At 38.8% G+C, this 26,158-nt stretch overlaps 3 protein-coding genes across 3 annotated transcripts in view; 1 reads left to right on the top strand and 2 right to left on the bottom strand.

The window, feature by feature from the left end:
- Positions 1 to 81: 81 nt before the first annotated feature.
- On the bottom strand, positions 82 to 5,420 carry cacybp (calcyclin binding protein). Its single transcript, XM_069157309.1, has 6 exons — positions 5,310 to 5,420; positions 4,210 to 4,420; positions 4,000 to 4,096; positions 3,822 to 3,921; positions 1,766 to 1,860; positions 82 to 1,324 (listed from the first exon to the last, which is right to left on the bottom strand). The coding sequence occupies exons 1-6, from the start codon at positions 5,325 to 5,327 to the stop codon at positions 1,162 to 1,164; spliced, it is 684 nt and encodes a 227-aa protein (XP_069013410.1). The 5' UTR covers positions 5,328 to 5,420; the 3' UTR covers positions 82 to 1,161.
- Positions 5,421 to 6,553: 1,133 nt separating this feature from the next.
- mrps14 (mitochondrial ribosomal protein S14) lies at positions 6,554 to 8,217 on the bottom strand. The gene is made up of 3 exons (XM_069158023.1): positions 8,134 to 8,217; positions 7,331 to 7,495; positions 6,554 to 6,978 (listed from the first exon to the last, which is right to left on the bottom strand). The coding sequence occupies exons 1-3, from the start codon at positions 8,200 to 8,202 to the stop codon at positions 6,796 to 6,798; spliced, it is 417 nt and encodes a 138-aa protein (XP_069014124.1). The 5' UTR covers positions 8,203 to 8,217; the 3' UTR covers positions 6,554 to 6,795.
- A 14,476-nt stretch (positions 8,218 to 22,693) lies between these two features.
- Positions 22,694 to 26,158, top strand: part of tnn (tenascin N) — a 36,511-nt gene continuing 33,046 nt past the window's right edge. Inside the window, exon 1 of the mRNA XM_069157310.1 lies at positions 22,694 to 22,852. The gene's annotated coding sequence lies outside the window, so the exon portion shown is untranslated. The remainder of the gene's footprint in view (positions 22,853 to 26,158) is intronic.

Consider the following 26,158-nt stretch of genomic DNA (forward strand, 5'->3'; position numbering starts at 1 on the left):
TGATATATTGCAGCAAGCCAAGTCTTAAAAGGTAAAAATGCTTCAGAAAATCTATTCTGATCTCAAAACCAGAAGGCAGAGTCAATTCAACGGTTATATTTGTTGGAAATGCTTGAACAACCGGAGGGCAGACAGCAACATGTGTAAGATGATGACGAGAGCCATTGTAAAATAATTTACAAAATCAAAACACATTTTCACAATGATGAAGGGAATGCTACTATGTGAACGGTGCTACCATACATAGAACATATAGCACGTAACTGTCCAACACTGTAGGCCTGCGGCAGTCACATTAAAGAATTACAAAGAAGTGTTTTACAGCATCACACTTCAAGTTGAGTGAAATACATTAAATGTCAATCAGATGTTTGCGGTCATGTAAATTACTACACGGGGCTGATGTAAAGAGTATTACTGTCTTTGCAGCAATCATTTGATCTGTCTACGGAATGACAAAATAAAAAGCTTATGGGAGGATTATATTTAAAGATGTCAACAGGAGTATGAGCCACAGTTTGGCAAATAGACACATGAAAACATCCTAAACATCAGCTCGATTTAGCTGCACTGAATTGACACAAGAATAATATTAACAAGTTTCACCAATTACATTTACCCTGGTCCGATCTAAACCGTGAAGACTGATAGACATGTGCGTCTGAATCGAGACAGGAAAACAAGACCCATAAAACCTGCATTGTGGTCCTTTAACCCTTTAAATATGACTTCATCAAGTAAGGTTAGAAAGAGGAGAATACAAACTTCCAGAGTAGGCAGAAAGATAGGAGGAAATATTAACAGGAACAAAGACTTCACTTCCCCTAAAATCTACTCCTGAGTGACAGAATCTAAAACCAACCATGATGAAATGGTGTGAGGTTGTGCCCTGTTGGGGTCGTCATCTGCTGGACAGCACCCATATTGTTGGTACACACATTTTCAAAGCAATTTATTGAGATCTATGCATTATGGGCCATGATGAATGAAATGTAATAGCCTGTTTTCAAAGCAGGGTCAAAATGAGGCCATCCAAGGCTGGGATATTATTACTGATATATATATATATATATATATATATATATATGTGAGCTTTGTTTACTGGAAGTCATGCAGCCCTTACAGCTCGTATTTGGCCCTGCTGCAGAAAAGCGGCAATATTTAGAAGTCCATCACGTTTTCTCCTCTTATATTCTTCTCTTGGGACTCTGTCCAGGCTTTGTTGATGGTTCTCTTCATCTCGTCGTCTCCCTCTGAGTAAATCTTCTTCAACATGCTCATCAGGCCATCGCTGGGATCTGCATTGGCATCCCCACTGGGTTTCCTGCCGAGAGCAAGGAGGAAAACACTGTTAACAATGTCTTTAAATGATTCTTGGAATTGTATGTTTGCACCCAGGCTGCATTTAATCCCTGCCTGATAAGACAGTGACACCTGGCACACAGAGCTGGACTGCATTTCGATGTGCAGGCCAGTTCATGCTTCAAAAGGAGTGCTGTTTTCAGTGAATAGTCAGAGCGCCAAAATTATCAGCCTTTCAAAAGGTTGCACGGCTTTGGATAAATTTATTCTTTGCACAAATCCTCCTGCCGAGGTATCGTTATTAGCTAATGATACCTTCGCAGGAAGGCACAATCGCACCAACAATATAACGTTCGAGTTTTAATGAACTAATTCACCTCAGCCCGCCGTGGCCTCAGCCTCACTCAAAATGACTGATTAACTCATACTGAAGGTGAAATTCATCAACACATCTTGAACTTACTCTTTCTCTTTTGACTGCTTTTCCACCATTGTGAGGCAATCCCACTTCTTTGTTGTCTGCTTCTTGCACATGACCAAGACCATGTCTGTTTTTATCTGTTGCAGAGAGGAGGGACAGTTACAACGCTTTCTCAAAGACAAACATTCCTGAATATGTTCTTCAAAAGCTGGCAGATCAAACTGAGGATAAAATGCAACTGGACCGCTGCAATCGCATTCAATCACCTGTCAAGAGGAGGGACAAGATGACCGTCTAGATTTCATACGGCTGCAGATTTAAGTCAAATCACCATAACCGTAAGTCTTTGATAAGTAAATGCAGTGTATTGAGACTCACTGCTCTGATGTGGAAATTCAGTATTTTGTGCCCTCCGGTGTCTGAACAATTTTTAATGATCAACATCTGCGCTAGCGTGAATCATTAGGAACTAAATTCTCCACAGAGAAGCCACCTTCAGTCATGCCGGTTATTGCTGTGCATAATTTACTGTAAATGTTATGTTATGTAACAGAATAATGTCATTACGTCAATAAGTCGAAATACCGTCATTATCACGATGTGGCTTATTTACAATCATAATAAAGATTATACGGATATTATTGTAAACAATGCAATATGGCACACCTCTTTACCAGAGCAGGTTTGTGTATTTATTCATTGCTCTTATTTATTTTTTTTCTAAAAAAGATATTTGTATCTATCTTATTCTATTTTATACGTATTTGTAAAATAAATAAATTCTTATTGTGTGCACCTTTTTGTGTTTCTATGCTGCTGTGACGACTAAATTTCCCCACCGTGGGATAAATAAAGTCTAAATCTAAATGTAAGAAGTACGACAGGACAACCAAGAGTGAACCAAACGATTCAGAAACTGAGTTAAGATGTTCTGTCACCGAGTCCATTGACTGCTGCTCTTATTTGTCTGGCACAGGCCGTTCCCTTGCGGAAAGACTCACTGCCTCAGTTTGTCTTTGCCAAAAGCAAAATGACTGCAACGGCCTTTTATCCAAAAATATAAACATGTCTTTAAACTGATGCACAGGCAGAGGTGCACATAACTGGTGTGCATGGATGGTGCGGAAGAATGCATCAAAAAAAGTTATTATTAACTTTTACCCTTCCTCCTCAATTAAGTGGATGTTGTTTTTTTGTTTTTTTAATTAGGCAAGGTAAACATTTCGCTCCAGCCCACCTTTAAGCTTATACTGTACTATTTTTGTTGTTGTTTTTGTTTTGAAAATTGAGTATTTGCAGAAAAAAATGGCTGCAGAAGGTAGAATGACCCTGAACAGATGATGATATTGTGTTTATTTGGGGACAAAGAATTTCAATTACTCAGCTTTTGAAAAGCAAGAAAAGAGTAAATAGCAAAAAAAAAAAAAAAAAAAAAAAAAATATATATATATATATATATATATATATAGAGCAAACTACTGATAGCAGGTGAAGTCAGGATCAGAAATCCAGCAACCCTCTTGAGCAGGACAAACTGATAAGAGAAGTATTTTTCTGTTGGCTTTTCACAAAGCAAAAACATACACCTGCTGTGCATCCATGTAAGGAGAACAGGCACTTTTAAGGAAGGAAGGGCCCACATCAGGCACAGCATCACACAAGCTATATGCAAGAAAGAGGCCGTCTCAAATACAGGGACAAAGTGGATGAGAGGTCGAGCTTGACAGCAGATCTGAATCTTTGAATTTTTCATTCTTCGACCTGCCTTAAAGAAATGCACGACCTACAGTTTTGGCGACACCACGCTTGGTAACATGTTTCAGAAATATGGGGCCAGCTAGTCTGATGACAAATCCTCTTCGACTACTGCTACTACACTCCCTGATGTCTAAGATGAGAGCAAAGATTTTTTTTTTTACCCAAAGCCAGCTGTTGACTTCTGGATATAAAAAGCCCTCATCATCATTTATCATGTTTGAAAAAAGAGGAAGTCAGGAAGGTAGTGATGATGTCAGCTTGTAGATAATCTACTGGTGATCGTTTGTAACCAGACCAAAAAAAAAAAGTTACACGTGTCCCTTTTTTTTTTTTTTTTTACCTTTTTGTAGCTGTCCTTCTCATCAATTGGATATAACAGGTTGAGTATTGTCATCTGATGGTTTTTGCCGTCTAGCTCTTTCACCAGTACAGAAAACGACCTGCAACGGAGACAATGAGAAAACCATGGCACGTGATGAATGAACACAGTGATTATTCTATGTTGACTATCAACTTACCTTTCTGTAAAGTTGACCTCCACATTTTCGGGTGGAATTTTGTGCACATCTTTCAGCGCGAGGTAAATTTTGACAAATTTCTCAGACTGGTCCCACGCTGCAAAGAAGAGGCACAAGTGTGAACGGCTACAATATTTTTTTCCAGCTCTTTCACACATCTCGACTGCAGCATCCTCCGACAAATACTCATACCAAACACTTGCCCCATACCGTAGCTGGTGATCTTGACCGTGTATGCGGCTTTGGAGGCTGCGGATGGGTCTGCCTCTCTCCTGGCCTGTTGCTCCTTCTGCTGTCGTTTGGCCGCGAGCTCCTTCTCCACCTTCTTCTGCTCCTGCTTCAACAGTTCCTGCGCCCTTTTCCTCTCCGCCTTTTCCAGGAGGGACCCCAACTCCTGCAGGTCTGCCTCCAGCTGGTGGATCTGTGTTGGGAAAGACGCGAGATCGCTGAGAAACGCGCGTTCCCAGTATTAAGCGACGTGACCGTTTTGGGAGGACGTCCGGTCGACACTGCAGGAGGTGAAACGCTTCTTCATTAGCCGATTGTCAGGAAACACATTTTGATTAAAAAAAGATACTGAAAGTACACGCTTAAATGGATCTGAAGAAACATGTGCGTGATAAAAAAAAAAAAAAAGTTGCAAAAACATAAAGAAATGAAATTCTGAAGATCAATTCTCAGTATAGATAATATTACTTATCGACCAGTGTGTTTGTCTTAATGCAAATCACACAAAATGTGTAGTTATAGAGTGTAGTTTAGCATTGTGGCATAAACAGGATCGATTACATCATCACAAAACATGAACGAAGCCAAGATATCGTTTACCAATCACAACGAATAGATACATTAGTTACCAAAGCCGCTCCGCTTCCATCTCGCTGCCATGGCAACCAGTAACGTAGCGGCTCTGACGTTTAGCAGCGCGCGAGCTCGAACCGTGTTGCCGGAATGTCCTCAAAGCTAACGGCTAAGTTAGCAAGCTAACTGGATGCTATTGCTAACTAGCTACTGACTCGTTCAGCCAGCCACGACTAGCCATTGTTATCATCTTTAATATATATATATATATATATATATATATATATCCACAACGACAGGAGTTTCACACTAGTTTTAAAAAAAAAAATAATAATCTGACGGTATCTGAAATTAGAGATAAATTAGAGGGTTGAGGTGGCTGGCTAATCATTAAAGGTTAGCTAACCTAGCATCGCCTTCAGTGTAGTCTTGTAAATGCAGCTAACTCAGCTAAAATCACGCCAACACCAGTTTTTTTTGTACAAGCTGTACACCAAACGAGTCTTCACCTGTTCTGCTGGATCCATTTTTAAGGCTGCGTCTTTATCCACAGGGCTCCGTCTGTGCCTCCTCACTGCTCTGACTCCGCAGGACTCTCCGACTCTTCTTCTGCCGGTGGATCGGTGGATCGTAAACCTCCACGGTCCACAGCGCCACCTGCTGTTTTCGGAGTGTGTAGATCCACGTGTGTGTGTGTCTACGAAATCACGACGCCGGGCTTGGAAAGCCAAAAACAAAGTCAAACCTACACACTATTTCCTGATCTGAAACGTATCTCGTGGCCTCTATATGAATATTTTGTTCTCGCCTTTGTTATAAAGTCTACGAGTCCCCTTTCGGTCCCCCTGAAGTCCTGTCCTGCGCTGAGTATTGATTTAAAAAAAACAAAAAACTCAATTCCTGCCTCTTCTCATCTCCAACATCCCTGAATATCTTCCTCTCTGACATATAACGGATGGCACCGTTTTCTTCATCCTCCACACCACATAACACCACTGACACATGTCTGATTTACTTTTTTTTTTTTTCCATCATGGATAATGTGGAGTGAAACTCTGCATGTCTATGTCTTAAATCACGCGGCTATCCTTCCTTACTGTTGCGGTATCTACCTTTGAACCTGTTAACGTGATCTGACTTCTGTATCTTATAGTGATGTGTCTCTTTATTGTCTGTATCCCATTCCTTCTGCGAGGTGTCAGTTATGGCTGCTCTCATTAGTGACTTTGCCTCTCTCCCACCTTCTGCTACTTTTATCACTTAGCTGTCATTCATTTTAAGAGCCTTCTTTGCTTGTTTATCTGCTTGTACTTTTGTCTATAACACCCATATAAGCAGGGACCCAAGCAGAGAGAGTGTATGATCAAATAATATGTTACCCCACCAAAAAAATGAAGAAGCTACAGCTGTTCAACTTTGTTTGGAGTCTTCACAATATATGAATATATCATTATATATATTTAGTATTCAATACATATAATTATTTGAGTATGTGAGCTTCTCCTGAACTTTATACAACCATACTGTAGAGGAAAATCCAGGAAATGTCTTTGCCCTAGCAAAGGGGGAAATATTGCAATGTTGCAAGACTTTATGTCAGTCAGTACTTTTATTAGGTAACCAACTTCTTTTCCAGATGGTGAAAATAAATGTTTCCCCTTGCCCACATTTATACCAATGAAATTATGAATCATTGCTGGTCTCTGTATCGACATCAACATTGTGCAATAAACCAAGACATTTGTGAAAATAGTAATGTACAACAATATTTATTCTGCCATTTTTGTGTCGCATTATTACGTCCTCTTTAAATATTATTTGGGTTTGTCATTCTTATACTTAGAAGAGCCTTTAGAAAACAAAAGCAGCTTATTGACCAGGACAAACAAATTTAAAGAAGCGTGACAAGCAAACGCTCTTTTCCCCTCTGTTCATACTGAAACAGCTTGTTTTCCCCACGATGCAATCTGACTGAAATGTCCGACGAGGGACAAGTCACCACCTTGCCCTCAGGATCCCCGACATCTGGTTGTGGTCAGCCAGATGACGGAAGACAATACGGCTCAGTCGCCATCTTCGCTTCACTCCTCTGGGTCGGGAAGTCATCACGCACCTGTTGCGTATCCTCACGGGGCAGCTGTCTCTGGGTAGGGCTGCAATCTCTTTGTCAGCTACCTCCTGTAGAGATGTATATATATATTAAAAAAAAATGCACACACCCCCTTGCATCAGCAAAGGAATAATCCAAACGTTACCGGTGCACGAGCCCCCTTAGTGAATCGTTTATTAAAGCACACACTGCATTTTTCAGATGCCCTGCTTCCACATGTAGCGAGAGTCCAGTGTAACAAAGCAACAGTACGGTTTGTGTGACATAATGAAGCACAAAAATAAAGTCTTTGGAAGGTGCTACAAAATCGACCGAGACGTGCAGTTTATCGGATCACAACATACTTAAAAACGTGTCGTCTTGCATTACATATAACTTGTTCGGTATGTCAATCATGCAGGTGGACGAACCGCAGTCTACCTGAAGCTCTTTGGGCAGGATGGTGTTCTTCCTCACTGCATTGATCCGTAACCTCTCGTCAGCATAGTCAAAAGCCATCTGTCTCCTCTTGACGTCCCTCAGCATCCTCCAGTCGACATAGTAACCTCTCACCTGCTCCGCCGCCCCCCAGCAGCCTCTCAGTGCCTGCAGCACAGTGTTCCTTCAGTTAGTGACTGACGGCTAACCATGTGCCTGTGTGCCACTCACACAAACACACAAGAGTGAATGACTCACACAGAGTTTTTTTTTCCCCAGAATCTGTTGTGAAAACTTTATCGGAGAAAGCAGATATTATTAGAATATGCGAGAACCGCCCCGCCTGCTGACACAAATCTAAAACAGTCCCACTAAACGCTGATCATTTTGGCTCTGTAATGTGCTACAGTTTGAAACTCACTCACATTGGCCTCATCACTGATCAATGTTGGCAGTTCCCATTGCACATAGTTTTTTTTTTTTTTTTTTTAGCTATCAAATACAACCAACACAATGCCGGAGACAAACGTAAATTTTTTTTTTTGAAAAGCGCAAGTTATTCGTGCAGTTAATTGAGAAATCACAGGAGAAAATGTTGCTTTTTTGCTCACGCATTTTTGTAGTATGAGGAAGTTGTTGAAGTTAAGTGTGAGAAGTATACACAAGAGTGGGCTTTACAATTGAAGTGTGCGTCACACAGAGCGCTCGTCAGCCCTTCTCTTTCAGCCTTCTGTGACAGCTGTGCAATGTAAGTCTTAATGAAAACGTTTCGACCACAACATGTACGATTATGATGAGTAGGTTACCTGCTTCGGAGCGCAGACGGTGGAGTAAAGGGCATTCAGCCCTAAACATGCCAGTCTGTGAGCCGCCATGTTGGATTTGGATGTGTTTGCGCAAAACCACCGAGAGGAAGAACAAAGCTATACCGCCACCTGTCGACCAGGAGTGTGAAGAACAATCAAAATCTGAGAGTTGTTTGGACCATCATATTTTGCATAAAAAGTTACAAGCAGGATATCAGAAAGGGGAAAAAAAAAAAAAAAAAAAAAAAAAAAAAAAACAACACATGCCATACAAAGAAAAAATAATAGCCTAATACATAAATATAAATATCCAGACTGTCAGGTTCTTTACTAAAGTAAAAATGCTAATAATGCGCTGTGAAAATAGTCCACTACAAGTAAAAGTCTTTACTTAAGTAAAAGTATACATATCACCAGCAAAATGTACCTAGAGTATCAACAGTAAAAGCACACACTATGCAGTAAATGCTCCAGTGTTTTAATGTTATATATGATGTTTTTGAATTAATACTGTTGAATTAATGTACCTTTCATTGCCATAAGGTTGTGCTTATTTTGCCTACTTTACGTAAGCTACTTTTGGTTAGTTTAATCTACAGTAATACATCATATTCCATAACATTATCATTTGTTTGTATTGTTTCTGTTGTTTAAGAACAATGCATCTCTAAAGTCAACAAGCTCAGAGAAACAATGCATTTTCCAGCAAATCCAAGTTTTAAATCCAAGTCCGTTTATCAAACAGATGATCTTGAAGTGGCATGATTTTTTAGATCCATGTGGCTCAATTACAAACCAATAGGTGGCAGTATAGTTCTGTGATCATGAGCTCATACTCTCTCTCACCACCACCCACCATGAGCAGAGTGCCTCTTGATGCTGAATCCAAACCTTCTCTGACAGAAATCCTCCTCTTAAATCTTCTGAAACTCAGACCCCTCTTTTCTCCCCTGGTACCACTAACAATGAAACCCTTGTGTTTGAAGGAAGTACATATATAAAACAGGACTCTCTGCTGTTCTGTCAACATATGGTGCAGCAGGGTACTGTCCTAAAAGTAAGAAAAAAAAACCCCAATAAAAGCAGATTCCATTAAGGTTTTCCTGAACAATCCCCATTATTTTGGCGCCTCGAGGGGGATGCGTTCTTAGATAAATATTAACACATGACAAACTGCAGGCAGAGCTTTCTCTATAAAGAACAACATTATGAAGCACAGTGGAAAATCTGCACAGGCTTCTGAGCGTTGAATTAAATCATAAATGACAGGAGAGTAAGTGTAGAACTGTCACTGAATATACAGCAACCCCAAATAAATATATTTAATTTACTGATTGATGTCAAAATATTCAACTGTTATATTTTTTGGGAGTTGTCAGCAGCAAATCTTTTCAAATCACTGCAACCAGGGAAAAAACAATTTTTGTTCAGTTTTTAAATTTTTGGAAAATACAGCATTGTCATTTGACAGCCACAGTATATCATAGTTAAGCTGCTTTTCGGCCCTCAGTTGGTTTTGGCATGTAGTTCGAGCCACTGATGCGGCTCTTCCAAGCCCACCAGGAAGCCAAAATCATTCTCTCTGTAATTTATTTTACCGTCCTAACATAGAGATGTCGGAGGCATGAAGGGATCTGAAAGGTGACCTTCTAGGTTTTTGAATTGTATGAAAAATGTCAGGCTGGCAGCTTCTGCCAGCAGGAATTAACTTGTGCTGCAAGGCAAAAATACCTCTCTGCTGCAGGTGTTCAAACACTCTTCAGTCAGACTTTCAACAGCTTGATTAGAGTAAACAACTTATTTTCTGATTAACAGACATCATGGTTTAGCTCTCTGCACACCATATCGGCTACAACACATCTAATATAGAGCGTTTGTACTTGGCAGAGCAGCCCAACCCTTTTTGTACTGGCCCTTGACAAATTGTGCTTATTCTCCTTAATTTTTAACTGCTATAAAAAAATGTAACTGACAATAAATTTTGTGCAGCTAAAAAGTGCATAATATGAGTTTTAGAGCAATGTACAGCATGCTGTTAAGCTTCCCTATTAAATGACATTGGCCCACATCTTGTGGTATTTTCTCTTTCCTGCTGATGCTCATGTGCTGTTAGTGTGTCTACGTCACTGACTCGATCTGCCAGTCAAGATGACAGATCGAGGCAGAGGCACACTGACATTTGCAGGATGACTGTTTTTGACAATTTCTTTGAAATAATTACTGTTACACAGACTAAAGAGTAAATTATCTGAAAGTTTATTTTAGATTTATAATGTTCATTTTTTTTTTTTTTTTTTTTAATATATCACATTTCAATGAAATAAAACATGTATTTTTGGCTGGCAGGCCTCCATCCAGATTCACTTTTGGCCCTTGACAGGGAAGAATTTGGCCGCCATTCTGCTTGAGCAAATTTAATCACACTGGTCAACTACATCAGACAAAATAATTAAACAAAATAGTATTAGAAAGAAAGATCCCAGATATTTGGACTTTTAGACATTACAAACAGATAATACAAATTAGTGTACAAATGCCGCCTCTCGCCAGCTGGCTTTAAAGAAGAAAGGTGTCTCGTGCTGGTGTCTCACTGGAACAGCAGTACAGTTGTGTGCTTTGCAGGAGATTTTGAGACCTCAGGCCGGATCACAGCAAAGACTTGGGAGATTTGGGAACAAAGCCATGCAATATAAAACTGATGTGTTACTGAGATACGTTGAGATTACTCAGCGAGACAGCAGACAGGTGGCCTCATCCATAAAAAACGACAGCAATGCTGTGAACACGGTCAACGTGAGGCGCTGCTTACACTCTAGAATTGCAATACCAAGTTAACTAGACAACCTAAATATGAGTTATCCATCCAATAATACAATAATATAATGGATGGTCTGTCTGAATCCATACAGAGCTGGACAGAACTTGTTTTTTTGGGGGTTTTTTACACACAAAAGGCCTGAAGTAGCGACGCAGTGTATCATGTACTCTGACAATGTGGATGTTAGGCTTTACTCTGACCTTTATACTATCATATCAAAGCAACATCTTTAATAAAATAGTATACATATTGCCAAACTGTCACTCATAAGGCCATTTAGCAGTGTATACTAGTGCCTTGTTGTGGAGATGTAAAGTCCATACGAAGTTCCTCAGTTAAAGGTTTGTGCCCTCAGTGTGACACACGGAAAGCTCCTCTAATACGTAACAGACAGCCATCAGCAAAGAGCTAACCTCTGGTGTTCATCAACGATACCTTCTGCTATCGTGGTTTACGCATTCTTTCATCCCACCCTAAACAACATGATTAAAGCCAACAAGGATCCCTTGGGCTGATTTACGACATACTTACAGAGAGAGATGGAAATGGGACAGGAACAGTATGTCTGTATATTTCCTGTGCATTTTTTTTTTTTTTAAGAGCGTCTGATTCGGATATAATTTAGATTTCAGAGGATGGGGAAGTGGAGAATTTGCTGCCACCATTTCTGGCTTTCTTATCAAGAAAATTGGGGAGTCAACTTTTGTCAACTACGCTCCAAAGCTGTGGAACACACTACCTGTAGATATAAGGGAAGCTAGCTCAGTTAATACTTTTTTAAAAGAAAGCTCAAAACATATCTCTTTACATTAGCCTTTAACCAGCTACTCTTGAAGCTCTCTTGCACTTGCCTGCCTGCACTTGAACTACCATACCTTTAAAATGTATATTGCTTATTTTATATTTTAACAATTTTTTTTGGGTTTGATTTCATGCATTTAATCTGTTCTTATGCATCTCATTTCTTATCTATATTTTTAAATGCTCCTTTATATCTGTTTTTATGTGAAACACTGTATGTCATTTTCTTGCTGTCAAGCACTTTGAGCTGCATTTCTTGTATGAAAGGTGCTATACAAATAATGTTTATAATTAGTATTATCTGAATGCTTTACTGGTGAAATGTAGGATAATTGTAGGCAAAGACAGTCACACATTGGAACTTAATGTTCTTAATGTGTCTTCCCCTTTTGAGCAGATTGACATTTGTATGGCCAACAATCAGATTGTAAGCAATAAACAAAATGTTGTCTTTCTTACTTGGGTGGGCTTTTACACTCTTGACCTAACCTGACTTATGAACATAAATCATACACAGCCCATATAATCAGACTGCGGGCAGCAGCAGAAGCAAAATAGTAGTGAAATATAGATCAATGAAACTTAACAAAGCTTAACTTTGGCATCTTGGATAGAATGTGATCTCAGTTGGGACCGTTGAGGGCGGTGGTCACATTTTAGGACGTATTCCTGTGGTAGTTCAGATATTTGACACCAGGTTTGAGTGCAGTTACGTCCAGCTACCAAAACAAGAATGTTCCTTATATGTCCATACCATAACATTATATCATATGCAGCCATAATGTAAAAACAGAGATGACGTGTCTTTGAAGCAGACCGCCATCTCTGTGTTGCAGCCCGGCTGTAATCCAGATTTTTTAAGAATCATATAACTTGGTCATAATTTCTGAGTCAGGTACGCGTTTCCATATTTGTTTACATGTTAATAAGTCAGTAGATAACATCACATACATCATAGGGCATGTAGCTTAACACACTTAATGCTTTGAAACCGCTTTATCTGGTAATAGAAAGAAATCTTTTCTTTGCTGATTTCAAGTGTTTTCTATAGAGTGAATGCTGAGTGACATGGAAGGGCTCTCTTTTCATATACTACCTATTTATCCTTGAAAATAATAATGACTATAGCAAGAACACGAACACTTCACTGACACTGCTTAATACCAAAATAGTCTATAAAGTGTTTTCATTTCTTTTAAACAACACTGCTTTACACAGGCACTTGTGTGCTTGTTTCAATCTACACCAAACCCATTAGAGCCAGTTCATATGAAGAAGGTATTATGTCCTGAAAGACCAGTCTATAAAAATGTGGTAAAGTGGTTACAGGTCATTTGAAAAATTCCTCCATTTCTATGAAACCATAGTCAAATGCATACAGTACCTAGTGCAAAGAGGAAAAAATGTAACAGACACATTTCCTGTATTTCTCTTACTGGGTAAAATAAATAACTCTCTCTCTCCTTGCAATGTCGTAAACTTCACTAGGCGAGCCGCAGGTTTTCAGGCCTTCAACTGGCCCATTATTCGGGAGCGGATGTCTCTGGCAAACTTTTTCGCTCAATGAAAAGAACTGAGCACATGTTACAGCATTTAAAGGTGCTTTAATAAACCATTGACAAAGCGAGCCATTCAGGCTGGATTTTTGATCATGGAAACCTCGTGCAGCAGTGCAACTACATAGATTTGAACAACATGAATGCGTGCCATGGGAGAAACAAGAGCGACAGCAGAATAAAGGGAGAAAAATATCTTTTAGGCCAACACTTTATAAAAGGCCACACTACTGAAAAAAAAACACATTTTTAGTTTAGCGCTACAATGTTTGCTTTGTATTGCATGAAAGCCTACATTTTATTTCAAATATTCCTGGTGCAGAAACTGATAATAGCACTTAGCTGTCTCAGTAGCTGTTGCGATACTTTCACTGACTTGTCAGTATGGGAAATCGCTCACCTCCTGGTAATCAGTGTCCATTTGATACGGCTTGTTTAGCAGTAAGCCATAACCTGACTGAGTCAGAAGTCCCTGCTTTCCATCGCTCAGGAATGTTCAGCTTTCCCCCTGGACAAAGAGAAACTGACTCTTCAACTTGATGGCATGTGTGCTTTAGCAGGTTTGTACTCCCATTACCAGGATTAGATCTATACACACATTTGAGGTAATACAATACTTGGATATACAGACCTGTCACAACATCCACAGACCATCCAGCTTACTTATTTTAACTCATCTAATATGTTTCTTGGTCCTTCCCCGAAATAAGATTGTTATACCTGATGTGATGTGACAGGGAAATTTAAAATCTCGGTTCTGCTAAGATTTTTATTTTCTTAGTTAATTATCAATGTGGAATGAAAATGCAGATCATGTCTTAATATTTCAAAAACATCAAATCTTTAAAAAAAAAACTGAAAAGAGGACTTACACGTAATATACATACTTAACTTACACACAATACATGCCACATTTTATAAGCGTCAGATGAAACTTGATCATATGAAAAAGTTTGAGGTAAAAAAATCATATTCAAAAGTTTCTTAACATGAGACAAGAGACTATAAGGTCTCATAACAGCAAGGTTTGGATGGACAGAGCAGAGTATATGCATTAACATGAAATGCTGTACGTTCAAAACTCAAGGCTATGATAAATAAACTTTTTGATAAATTTGTCTGACTGTTTCTTTCATTTACAGTATAGGACATTTCCAAAAACATACAAAAATAAGGCTCTTCTAATTGAGGTAGAGCAAGCATCAGTCATATGTGTGATTGCCTCGTAGCATCTGTTTTATCATGTTATGTCCTGGGAGATACATTTCCAACGTAATATTATCAATCACAATATTGTAAGACTAGGAAATGAGCCTTTTGGGGCCCATCTGCAGATATACTACATCATACATCATACTACAGCACTTTTCTGAAAGTAACAACTTCTTTACCAATTCAAAACATTTTTGTTTTATGTTTATAAAATGTTAGATGCATAATCTCATAAGAAAAAAGTTGTCTGGTTCATGTTTTATCGTGCTACTGTTGTTTTGTTCCATTTCAGATCATGTAAAGAGATATTCGTAAAAGACAAAAGATTTATTCACTGGATATAATAAATGTTAAAGTCACTGTCAAGGCAAACAACAGAAGCACTCTCAGATGATGAGATCTGGATTCAAATGAGGGTAGTTAGTCAGGTAGACAAGAAGACGGGTGGGAAAAGACACATCTGTCATTATACTTAATTACATGACCACCAATGCTCTAGGAAGTGTAGTCCGCAAGCTTTGAAAACAAATCCTTCTGGACTCAGTAGGATCAGGTGAAGGGTAACTTCTGCTGCCGATTTTCAAAGCTGGAATAATTTCCTTTGTGTCAGCGTTAGAGGAAGTGTTCATTCATGTGACCTCTCTTTCTCTGTTTGTGTTTGAATCGTATTAATACTGGCAGAAAACGGGTTGTTTAAGATTCTCTAGGCAAGAACAAGAGTACACGATGTGTTATTTGTCACTGTCACTCTGTCTGTAACCCAATACATCTGTTTTCCAGTGGAGACCCTGGAGGTCCTGGCCTGTCAGTCAGAGGCTATCTTAACCTTGTTTTTAGTGTCAGCTGAAAACAGATATCTCACACAAAAGTGATTTTTCTGATGATGCTTGCCAAAAATGTATTCCAGTGCACTGATTTGTCGCAAATGCAGCAATAAAACAGTGTTAATTGCTTCCATTTTAGTTTTCTTACTTGTTGAAATCCACTCCCTGCATAATAACTTTTATAGAGGAAGTCCCCAAATCTACACCTTCCAGTCTATTCCATAACTATTAATGCTGTAAAATGGACATCAACGACTGGTGTTGGCAGGAAGTGATGAAACTTTACCCGCCCCAAATTGTCTCTCTTTTAATTCTTACCTCATCTGTCTTCTCTGAGGCCAAAAGAAGCGACCGGTGAGTCTGTAAGATCAAAAAGCACGAGCAGTTTCTGTCAGTTATGTCAGCTGGTGGACCGGGTCAAGATCAGGTTTCCACATGACATCTCATGGCAGGAATGACCCAATCTTGAGGACTGGTATCCACATCAGGCCAGGAAGCTCTGTAGTGCTACTGACACCAGTTCATCTGTCTGACTGCTGCTTGACTTCCCTTGTCTGTTCCAATTAAATCACTTGCTAATAGGCTCTATATAAATTAGGAGTCATCAATTTTCATTCTGGTGGCAGAAACATCACATTTTGTGATTTGCAGATTATGTAACTGCCTGTTAATCTTTGCTGAAGTTTTTTGTGTGAAATTGAAACAAGAAATATATTCATTCTTCCTCTCCTTAATTTTCTGAATTATGCTAAAAAGCATGAGGCTGCGCCATTTACTGTTCTCCTGACAGGTCACAGGCCTGAGCCAAGACCACAGCTGTTGTTACATGTTGTCAGATCATTTTTGTTGCTTTTTGCCATATGCTGTCTGACAAAACAGACGACACACTAAAAACTGATCTTTCAAAACAATCTAAAAGCTGGGTGTGTTGACTGCTCACAGTAGTTAAACAACATTAGCAGATAATCACGATATAAACTAATAGTTACTCCACATATGTTGCTTTTGCGACTTTGTGTGGTTGAAAAAGAACATAAAACCCAACTGTAGTGTGTATTAAAGATAATGAGACGCAGGGCAACAGCTAATAGTTTATGAACATGTGCATCATGCGTGTGTGTATGTGTATCCACAAGTTTTGTTTGTGTGTACAAAATGTGGTAGTCATCAAAGAAATCTGAACACAAGCGCTCTGTAGGGAACACATTCAACCAAACCTTCATCTGGCATGCATTTGTTTCCCCTTAACTGATTTTGGCTTTATCTGCGCTGCATCCTCTAATCTGATCTGCTCTCCGCACATGTTCAGTTTACACTGGTCTGACATAAGAACAGCCTGCACGACATTTGATGACTGTAAACATGCACAATGGGGCATTGAAGCAAGCACTGGCCACGCTTCCTCTGATAGGATTCTTGTCATTTCTGTGTAAACAATGAGAACACAATTTGCCCAAATTTCTGCATGTCTCAGTGGGAATGAAAAAAAAAAAAAATCTACTTTTTACCGCAGTGATGGGACATTGTCAGCTTTGAATTGGCTATTTTAAGGAGCCCAATAAGCCTCAGACAAGCCAGACACTTAGTCAGTCCTTAAACATATTTCATGTGTTATATATCTGCGGGTGCTATTTGGATCCATCTGTCACCTCCCATTTCACACACAGGCCTTCATAGTGCAGCTCCAAGTCAGCTCAAGTCAATCAACAGTTTCCAGATCCACCAGGAAACACGCAATCAGTGATCTCTCAGTTCTCTGTTCCGCAGTTAGCCTGTGCATGATTAAATATGGTTCAAAGGGACGGGTCAATGTGCTTTTTGTATATTTACTTAAGAAAACGAGCGAGGCTTCAGGTTTTCATTACTGAAAGTGGTTGTGTAAGCACAGATACACATGCAGTCATTATAAATGTCTGACTCTGATCAAATGTATTTACACTAATGTGGTCGGTAGCCTCAGACACTCTTAAGTGGCGGGTTCATGTAATATACTGGGCTAAATGTTTTCACAATGGGTGTTACCCTTTGTTTTCACAATGGGTGTTACCCTTGTTCAGGATTTAAAGTTTAGTTACTTAGGGGGAATAGTTTGATATTTTGGGAAATATATGTATTAGCTGTCTTTCTGAGAGTTAAATGAGACAAATAGTACTCACAGTCATATCTGTGTTAACCAAAGCCATAGCCATGGAGTCAACATTGGGGGGAAAAACCCTGCCTTTGGAGCTTGTGGTCCCCCTCATAGAACAAAATTCTAAATGTGAAAACTAATTTCCTGTTGATAAAAAAAAAGGACTAACAGATGTGATTGACTTATACTGTTCATTTTTTCCAATGTTCTTATTGTATTGTTGTGTTTTTTTTCTCCCCTTTTACTTGTTTCTTTGTATGCAATTGGAGATTTTAGGGGTAAATAAAGTACAGTCGTACCCATAATCACAATAGGTACACCACAACAGCAGGAGATCCAATTTGTGATAAAAAAAAAAAAAACATCAACTACTAAAAGACAAAACATGGAGAGGAATGTCAGCCTCCAAGAAAATATTTCTGTCTTGGCTATAATGATCTCTGAAGGGCCATTATCCTCTCTACTCTTCAAGCTTGTGTTTGCTCATTTTCAGAACATGAAAAAAATGTAAACCACAGGCCATGACTAATACTACTAACCAGAACCCAACCTAATTGAAATGTGACACTGATGTTAAAGCCAAGATTTTCCACAGTTATTTACCAGAACACAAAACAAAGACATTTACTTTAACGAAGTGTTAATGCTGTTGTGATTCTGTGACATTTTTCTAAATTTGTGTGTTGTAAATCTGTCACTATACTTCATTGTAAAGCTCAGCTTTAAGATGAAGTCTTTCAATCACACAATAGGAAGGCAGACATTTCTTTTACACAGCTTTATCTTCCACAGATCCTTCTATTTAACAAGTCTATTCCTACACATCGTTAATAAGAATCAAAATACAGATGCACTACATGAATAATGCTGCCTCTTGAAGACAGCAGACAGTAATGTGAACTGACACACACAAATAGTCTAAATCAGCACCTGCTTGTTAAACGCAGGCCAAATCAATGGGATTCGTCAGGTATCCAACAACTGTGTTGACCCTTAAGCATGTCATGGTTTGTGTTGTGATGTTGTCAAAAACACATTTACTCAGTAGATTTCCAGTCAACTTCCTGCCTGGCAGAAACAGAACAGGGATGAATAAAAAAAAAAAAAGTAAATCAGAGGTGCGTGGGTTTCTCTAATAGCAAGTCAGGGTTTGCCTTTTTCCCAGAAAAGGAAAACAGAGTACAGACATGCATCACATTAAAGGAAACACAATATAAAATTGACCCTGCTGTGAAGAGCTCTATTACATCTGCCGCTGGTGTGGGGTACATTCCCCGACATGGGATGAAACCAACACGCACAATATGAGACACATTTTCCTTAAAGTATGGTGACATGCATGAAATACTTTCTCATTGTCCCATGAAGTACTGTAAATGTCATCACTTCCTGCACAACAAGCACTCACTACAAAGTGTGTGAATGAACTTAAATGTCTCCATTAAACATTCTATATATTCTTTATGTTCACTGAAGCTAAGGATTTTTGCTGTTTTGTTAAAATCCATCAACAGATTAGTTAAAATATGATCTGAGAGATTAATGGATTAATAGATCAAATAAGAATAGAAGAGATGGTAGGTTTTAACATGAATAAAATGAGGACTGAGGACCCTGACTCTCTCTTTATAAAAAGCATACTTACTTTTATGCCTCAGCCCCGGCGATAGCCATAGGTTGTCCGTCCGTCCGTCTAGCCGTTGAATTCTCATGAATGCAGCATCTCAATGACGCCTTCAGGTAATTTCGTGAAGCTTGGCAAAGACATTCACTTGGTACCAAAGATGAATCGATAAGATTTTGGTGGTCAAAGGTCAAGTTCACTGTCATCTCACATTGACCCATGGATGTGAATTCAATATTTCAGGAAGGGAGGAAATTTCTTCTAATTTACTATGAGATTACATCTTCACCGTTTTCACTCGGCCCAAGTCTTTGTTTACAGTCTGATTCGCAACTAAAGACACGAGAATGAAGTTGGAGTTGTGTGATAATGTCTAGTGCTTTATCACCTTAGTGCTCTCAATCATCCCATCCCATTATCAATCCCATCTTGCCCAAGGACACTTAGGCATATGGACAGGAGGAGTCAATATTTTCAACTAAACAACTGTGTGTGTATGCGTGTGCGTGTGTGTGTGTGTCCGTTTGCAACGTGTGTTGTGTTACCACATTGCTCATCTATGTCCAAATTGCAGTCAGTAATCACGTCAAAACCATTCAAACTGATCTCAGAGAAGCAATGCTTGACATCATTGCACACAAGCATAGACAAAAATACACAAAAGGACATAAAGATTGTTGAAAAGACGTAGCAATCATGATGCTAACATATAAATATACAGTATACTACATGCATCCTAACAGGTGTCACAGATTTTAAGATAAATGCTGTACAGTGTTATAATATACAGTCTACTGAGCATTTAGAGCAACATTTTGATATGTTTGAAAACTCACTCTCTTTCTTGCTGATGAGAAGCTTGATACCAGTCACATATTCATGAAGTACATTGGAAACTACACAAGTGAATAGTTAGCCAAGCTTAGCACAAAGGCTAGAATCAGGGGGAAACGCTAAACATGAAAGAATACTAAATAGCATTTATTATTTTGTTCAAAGAGAGAGCAAACAAGTTTACTGTCACATATTCTCTGTGACAGGAAAGGGGAGAAAAATGGAGCAGCTTTTTAAAAGCAATACCACACATTTAGTTATTGAACTATAAAACCAATATGGTGGAAAAACATGTTTTTGTCATTTGGGATATCAGATCAGTCCTCTCTTTCCATAAGGATGTGATTTCATTGATGTCAACCCCCCACTCTGACAAAGTTAATTAATACAACTTCAGATTTATATCTGCAGGTACCGCTTTCTAATGATAAGGACTAAAGAGCTTTGCACTAAAAATAATCTCTCAACACGATACAAAGAAATTCAAGGCAACTTAAACAAGTATTTATTCTCAAGGCATAATGCAATAGAAAGTGTCCAAGTTTCAAAGTTCTCTGATAATGCAGATTTGAAAGGTGGGCATTACATGCATTGATGTTCAAAGGTTATATCTCAACTTCCAGAGGAAGCATAAACTCATTGTCATTATAGAGCAGCCGAGGAGTCGTTCATGTCTGTCCCTGCTGCAGGAAGCAAGCTGCTACTAAAGACACTACTGCTTCAGGACAGACATTGTCTATGTTGTCTCCAACTGACAGCAATATAACTCTTATTCTTTTTGCTTTTGGTATATAACAAATTGAAAAAAACATGTAGCTTTAACTATTCATGGTGTTCACTGTTTCATCATTACCACTACACCCTAAATAAATTCAAAGTAATATGACTACACCTTTCGGTGGCAACAATACATATTTCATGTTTAAATTGTATTAAATGATCCAAAAAGTGATGCTTGTTGTGACAAACCTGTAGAGATTTAATTTATAACTCTGGTGGGAGGTGGTGGAGACCAAAACCAATCTTAAAGGTCCCATGTGTAGATTTTAGGAGGATTTATTGGCAGAAATGGAACATTATTTTCATGATTATCCTCTCATTAATCACCTGAAACTAAGAATTATTGTGTATTTGTTCCCTTACAATGAAACATTCATAATTACATGGGGGGCAGGTTCTCTTCCACGGAGCACGCCATGTTGCACTGTCAGGTTTCTACAGTAGCCCAGAAGAGACAAACCAAACACTGGCTCTAGAGCGGGCTTTTCACATTTTTCCTGAGCATCTTAGATTCTTAGATAATTACACTTTAAAATGTAGTTATGACTGAGGACTGTTGTTAGAAAAGACCAATCCTTTAAGAAATGAAAACGAGAATTGGCATTCATTTGTATTTATAAACCTTAGATTCTTGAGATTGAGCCTTTATTGGCTGTTATAAAAAAATGTTTTTTTATTAACTTAATATAATTATTATTTTTGAAAACTTACAATATCCAGCTGCTGGTTTACAGTTTTATCAGTTTTAACTTTCCTTTGTTGCGACATGCAGGTATGGTGCCATCTTTTCAGATATTTGATAAGATTTATGGACCAAAAACCTCTGGTTATTCAACATGTACAACCACCACACCTGACCCTCAGCTTCAGCTCCAGTGTCACTTGTTTCCACAGAAATTTGAAACCTTATTTATATATTTAGAGATAAGCAGCCACTATGAGAGTAAACTACTGCCAACCTTGACATATAGGGTCTTTGGTCATGGCGTTAGACTGTACTGTCTTTTCTCTGTCCATGTTTGTATGCATGCACTTGCAAAGTTGGTTGTTGGTTTTAATGGATACACTTGCATAACAGAAACCATCTGAAAGCCACTATGTTTTTCTCTGCATGCTTTAAAGAGATCACAGTTTGAGGGGGTAGGTTGTGGTTTATCTTTCAGCTAGAAGGTTTCATGCTTACTGGTGGTATATTTCATAAAAATAATGTGAGAAACACTTCAAACACAATAGTGCGTAAATGTCAAATCAACTCAAGACTCTTTGGTTTCTAACTGCCAGTCATGTAACCAACAATAAATGTTCCAGTGATTATTATCACCATTTTCAAGAACCAATATCCCAAGACAATTTTATTCCAGGAAACACCGATGCTGCTCTTTTTTTTGTCTCCATCTCTAACACAATCTGTATGCCAGTGTTATTTCCATGTCATTTTGAATCCAAACTTTCTCTACTCGTGTATTCTTGTGAACGTTTTGATTTTAAAAAATGTGTTTTGTCAAATATAACTTCTCCCCTGTGGTTACTGCTACTCTAAGCCCACTCTGGATTTTTCTTGGCTTCAGTCTTGCCCCTTTCAACCCAAGCTTTATTCAGTTACTGTTTAAAACCCCACTCCCTCTGCTAAAGAGATTAATTTTAACCCTCACTGTTACTGTGACCAAACACACACAGGGAGAAGAAAAAAAAAAGTATTGAAACAATGGGGAACCAGGGTGAGAAGTGTGTTCGGGTAAAGAGTGATTTTCTCCATAAGGAAAACATAAGTAAATGCTACTCATGATCTCTCCTCCTCCTCATGTCCTTCAACCCCTTCATTTAATCACTTACAGAGAAGAGGAGACGAGACACTCCCAAACTAACTGCCCATTGGCCTACCGGTATTTGGGGGAGATTTTAACTGTTGAAGAGGGAGGGAGAGAGCTAAAGTCACTGGCAGCGTAGAGATTTTTGAATCATTGGCACTGGCCTGTCAGCAGGTGGCAGAGGGAGAGGATTCGGTGAGTGACGTTCAGTCCTTCAGAGAAAGAAAGAAAGAAAGAAAGAAAGAAAGAAAGAAAGAAAGAAAGAAAGAAAGAAAGAAAGAAAGAAAGAAAGAAAGAAAGAAAAGAGAAAAGTGAAAGAAAACCCTCAAGGGTAAGGCAGCTTTGTGATTTCTCATCTTTCGTTGTCATTATTAACTTTCAGCTTAATTTCTACATGTGTTTTATTATTTATTGAAGGGTTCGAAGTAGTACCCATCATTCGTCCAATTAACCTGTTGGTGTGTGACAATTTTACGAGGTATATTGGTCATTTTTGTTGAGACTTAGACGCATTCATTCTGACATCTATAAACACGTAGAAGCAATTTTCAACTAATTATCTGCTGTTAATTCTGCTTTGCTCAAGAGATCTACATTTTGTTTATTTCTACATTTCCCAGCTCTTTCCAGCTTTTCTTTCTCTCACTTTCTAACTTTCTCTTTATCTCTGTTTCACCTCTTTCTACATATCTGCTATCCCGTGGTGAGATGGTTTGCAAGGCTTGAATGAAGCAGTGCACATTCAAAGCCTTTCACCCTGGCTCTGCTGTGAGTTACGTGACAGTCTGAAGGTTAACTTGACACACAGAATTCATCAAGTGTCCCAAATATGAAGCTGCTCTCGTGTTAGTTTGGGTTTGCATTACAGCTCTTTGTTTGAGAAAACTTTCAAAGATCTTGTTGACGGGGTTCGACACCCTTAACAAAGTTATGTGAGCATTCATGCTCAATGTTCATACTGAAAGTGCTGTATTGTGTTTTCTTAGTGTATTGCAATGAAAAGTGTCTTGAGATAAATATGCGCATGTGTGAGCCCATATTCACCATCCGTTATTTGTAACATGTTTTACATCAAAGACAGACAAAATATTAAAAAGTTGCCATAAGTTAGATAATTAATGAAAAAGTTAAAAAAGTTAAAATAATATAACATAAATCAACATGATTATTTCCCCATTGGATTTTTTATATTTTAGAATTATTGTTTATGATTTATGTCTGGTTAATAACCGCACTGTACTGTAGATAATCCAATATTGTCTGTCAACAAAGCTGCCAGCACTAATGTTCCTCCATTATAAAAATATAAATATTCATAATAACTGTGTGCTGGGGTGATAGAAATTCTCACAGGGCTGTTGATCCAGAAGATTTACCTTTAATGCCACTGTGCTGGCTCAGGGAATACACAGAAGCCCTCCTAAAATGAGCTACAGATGTGGGCTCTCAGCCATGCAGAATGATGGAGAGAGGAGGAGGCAAAAAGAGAAGAGAGAGACCCACAACCCTGAGTGGGTGGCTTATAAAAAAGTGTTCAGATTGCATAACGTGACTGCTTTCATGGAAACATCAAAACTCCAGTTATGACGTTTTTTTTGTTTTTTTTTCATTTACTTTCACTGATTGAAAATGACCCCTGGGCACATGCAAGCTACTGAAAGCACTCCTTTATTATTTCAAAAACTTATCTGTGTGTAGAATTTAGGCAGTTTTATTAATGCCTTTTCAGCAGGTTAGGTTTTCATCTGACAGCCGCTCTGATGAGAACAGAGCCTATATGAAGCAAGGTCCTTATCGAGGTCTCCTTGTGGTCTGTATGGCAGCAGGAGGCAGAGAAAATCATGAAGATATGAGCTCTGTACTCAGACGATAATTGCTTTCAGCTTCGTTTTATTCATTTCAGTTTCCGTGTTCTGTCTGCAAGCTGCTGCATGGGGGAAGGAGGAGAGGAAAGGAATGTCCACAAGTTTTCAACCGCACATAAAGTCACAACTTTACTTCTTCTCATCCGCTGGCTTGTTGGTTTATTCCAAAGAGATGTGTCCTGAGTTGAAACCTGGTGAAACAGTCAGCCTTTTGTCTGAGGTTTAATGCCTCTCAAGAGAGGATATAGGGCAAATGTGGATAGACCAACTGAGTCTTCTGGAACTGCTTCTCTCCTTCTCTATTACCAATTCAACTTTTTCTCTACAGCTGTTTGCCTTCGTTTTGATTTGTGGTTGTCTATTCTTTCCTTTCTTTCTTTGTTGTAGCCTATAGTTTCACAGAGTCAGTTTTCAAAGCTCTAAAAGAGATTTTTCTGAAACACACGCACATACACAAGCATCCGTCAAAGCTTCAGTAAAAGGTGTCTGTCGATCCAGACTGTATTGTCTCTGGATAATTAAATTGCGGTTGTTACTTCTGGAGGTTCCCCTCCCACCTTCCCTGTAAGCTATTAAATACAAAGTTTCCCATACTGTACACACATGGACAGAGCATGTTTTTTTTTTCTCATGTAAACGAGTAAGCACACATCACACGCAGTCCACAAACATTTTACAGGCCCATTGACATAGCTCTGCTTTAACATAGATAAGTTATTGTCAGGAAGGAGTTTTTAACTGTGTTCATGGACATGTTGAATTTTACTTGCTTCAGCTTAAAAGCCAGGTTGAAGCGCAGTCTGGATGAGCCATGTCTGACTTACTGAGTGCATCCTCTAGACTGAGGCCACTCTGTTTTCCTGCTTTGTCCTGCAGTTTTAGAAAGACTTGTGACAGTCAATTGCCTTTAGATCATGAATGTACTGGACACTGATCCCAAACCTGTGATGAACATCTTTATTTGACCGGTCCACTGGAATCCATCCAATAAGTCCTTTCTGTTTTTACAATAATCAAGTGAAAACTTTCTGTGTTAGTTTGTGTAATGACAGCAACTTTATGTAACAAACTTCTTGTAGTCATCATTCAGTGGTACCTAATCTTGCCTTTCATTCCACATCCAACCACCAGCTGTTCTATACATCCATAATTATTATTTGAATACACGTAATCTATCAATCTATCTATTTAATCCTTCCATTCATACATTCATCTGTCCATCATCCACCTCTCATCAGTTAACATCCTTCCATTTCTTACGTCACCCATTATTTAACCATCTAACCATTCTTCTACCCGTTCATCCATCCACCTCTGTGGCAGTGACTCTCAAATACGACTGCTTCACTTCCCTCTTTATTCTCTATTTCCTCTCACCATTAATCCCTCCATCTGTCTCTCCTTCCCACACTGGTACACTCTCAGCAGTCAGTAACAGCCCTCTGCTATGCTTGGAAAGTCACAGTGCTATCTCCTCCAAAAGAAATAAGAAAAGGGGCTGAAAATAGTGAGCATCAAATAAAACCTTGACAGGGAACTATTAACATGCTTGTTAAGCATCTCTGTGAGCCAGTACTCAGTGCCATTACACATGGCTACAGCATACTGTCTATAATGTTGCTAACTGCTAGAGTTGCAGTGATTCAAACACACTCCCTCCATCATTCCTTCTCTCACCTATTAACTCTCCTTCACTCACCTCATCTCTCTCACTCTACAGTTTTTTCATCTTTGTATTTCCTTTCTCTCCATTTCCTTCTCTTAATGTCCCA

Source organism: Embiotoca jacksoni, unplaced genomic scaffold (assembly GCF_022577435.1).
Source record: "Embiotoca jacksoni isolate LCO1_2020_lvr unplaced genomic scaffold, fEmbJac1.0.p SCAF_22, whole genome shotgun sequence".
NCBI lineage: Eukaryota > Metazoa > Chordata > Actinopteri > Embiotocidae > Embiotoca > Embiotoca jacksoni.

Bases quoted from the DNA above. Each gene is read 5' to 3' on its own strand.
- cacybp (XM_069157309.1), bottom strand. The intron at 4,097-4,209 runs GTATGGGGCAAG...TCTTCTTTGCAG, and splicing joins GGTCAAGATCACCAGCTACG to CGTGGGACCAGTCTGAGAAA. The intron at 1,325-1,765 runs GTAAGTTCAAGA...TGCTCTCGGCAG, and splicing joins AAGCAGTCAAAAGAGAAAGA to GAAACCCAGTGGGGATGCCA.
- mrps14 (XM_069158023.1), bottom strand. From the start codon at position 8,202: ATGGCGGCTCACAGACTGGCATGTTTAGGGCTGAATGCCCTTTACTCC. The intron at 7,496-8,133 runs GTAACCTACTCA...ACTGTGCTGCAG, and splicing joins CCGTCTGCGCTCCGAAGCAG to GCACTGAGAGGCTGCTGGGG. The intron at 6,979-7,330 runs GTAGACTGCGGT...ACATCTCTACAG, and splicing joins TCCTGCCCAAAGAGCTTCAG to GAGGTAGCTGACAAAGAGAT.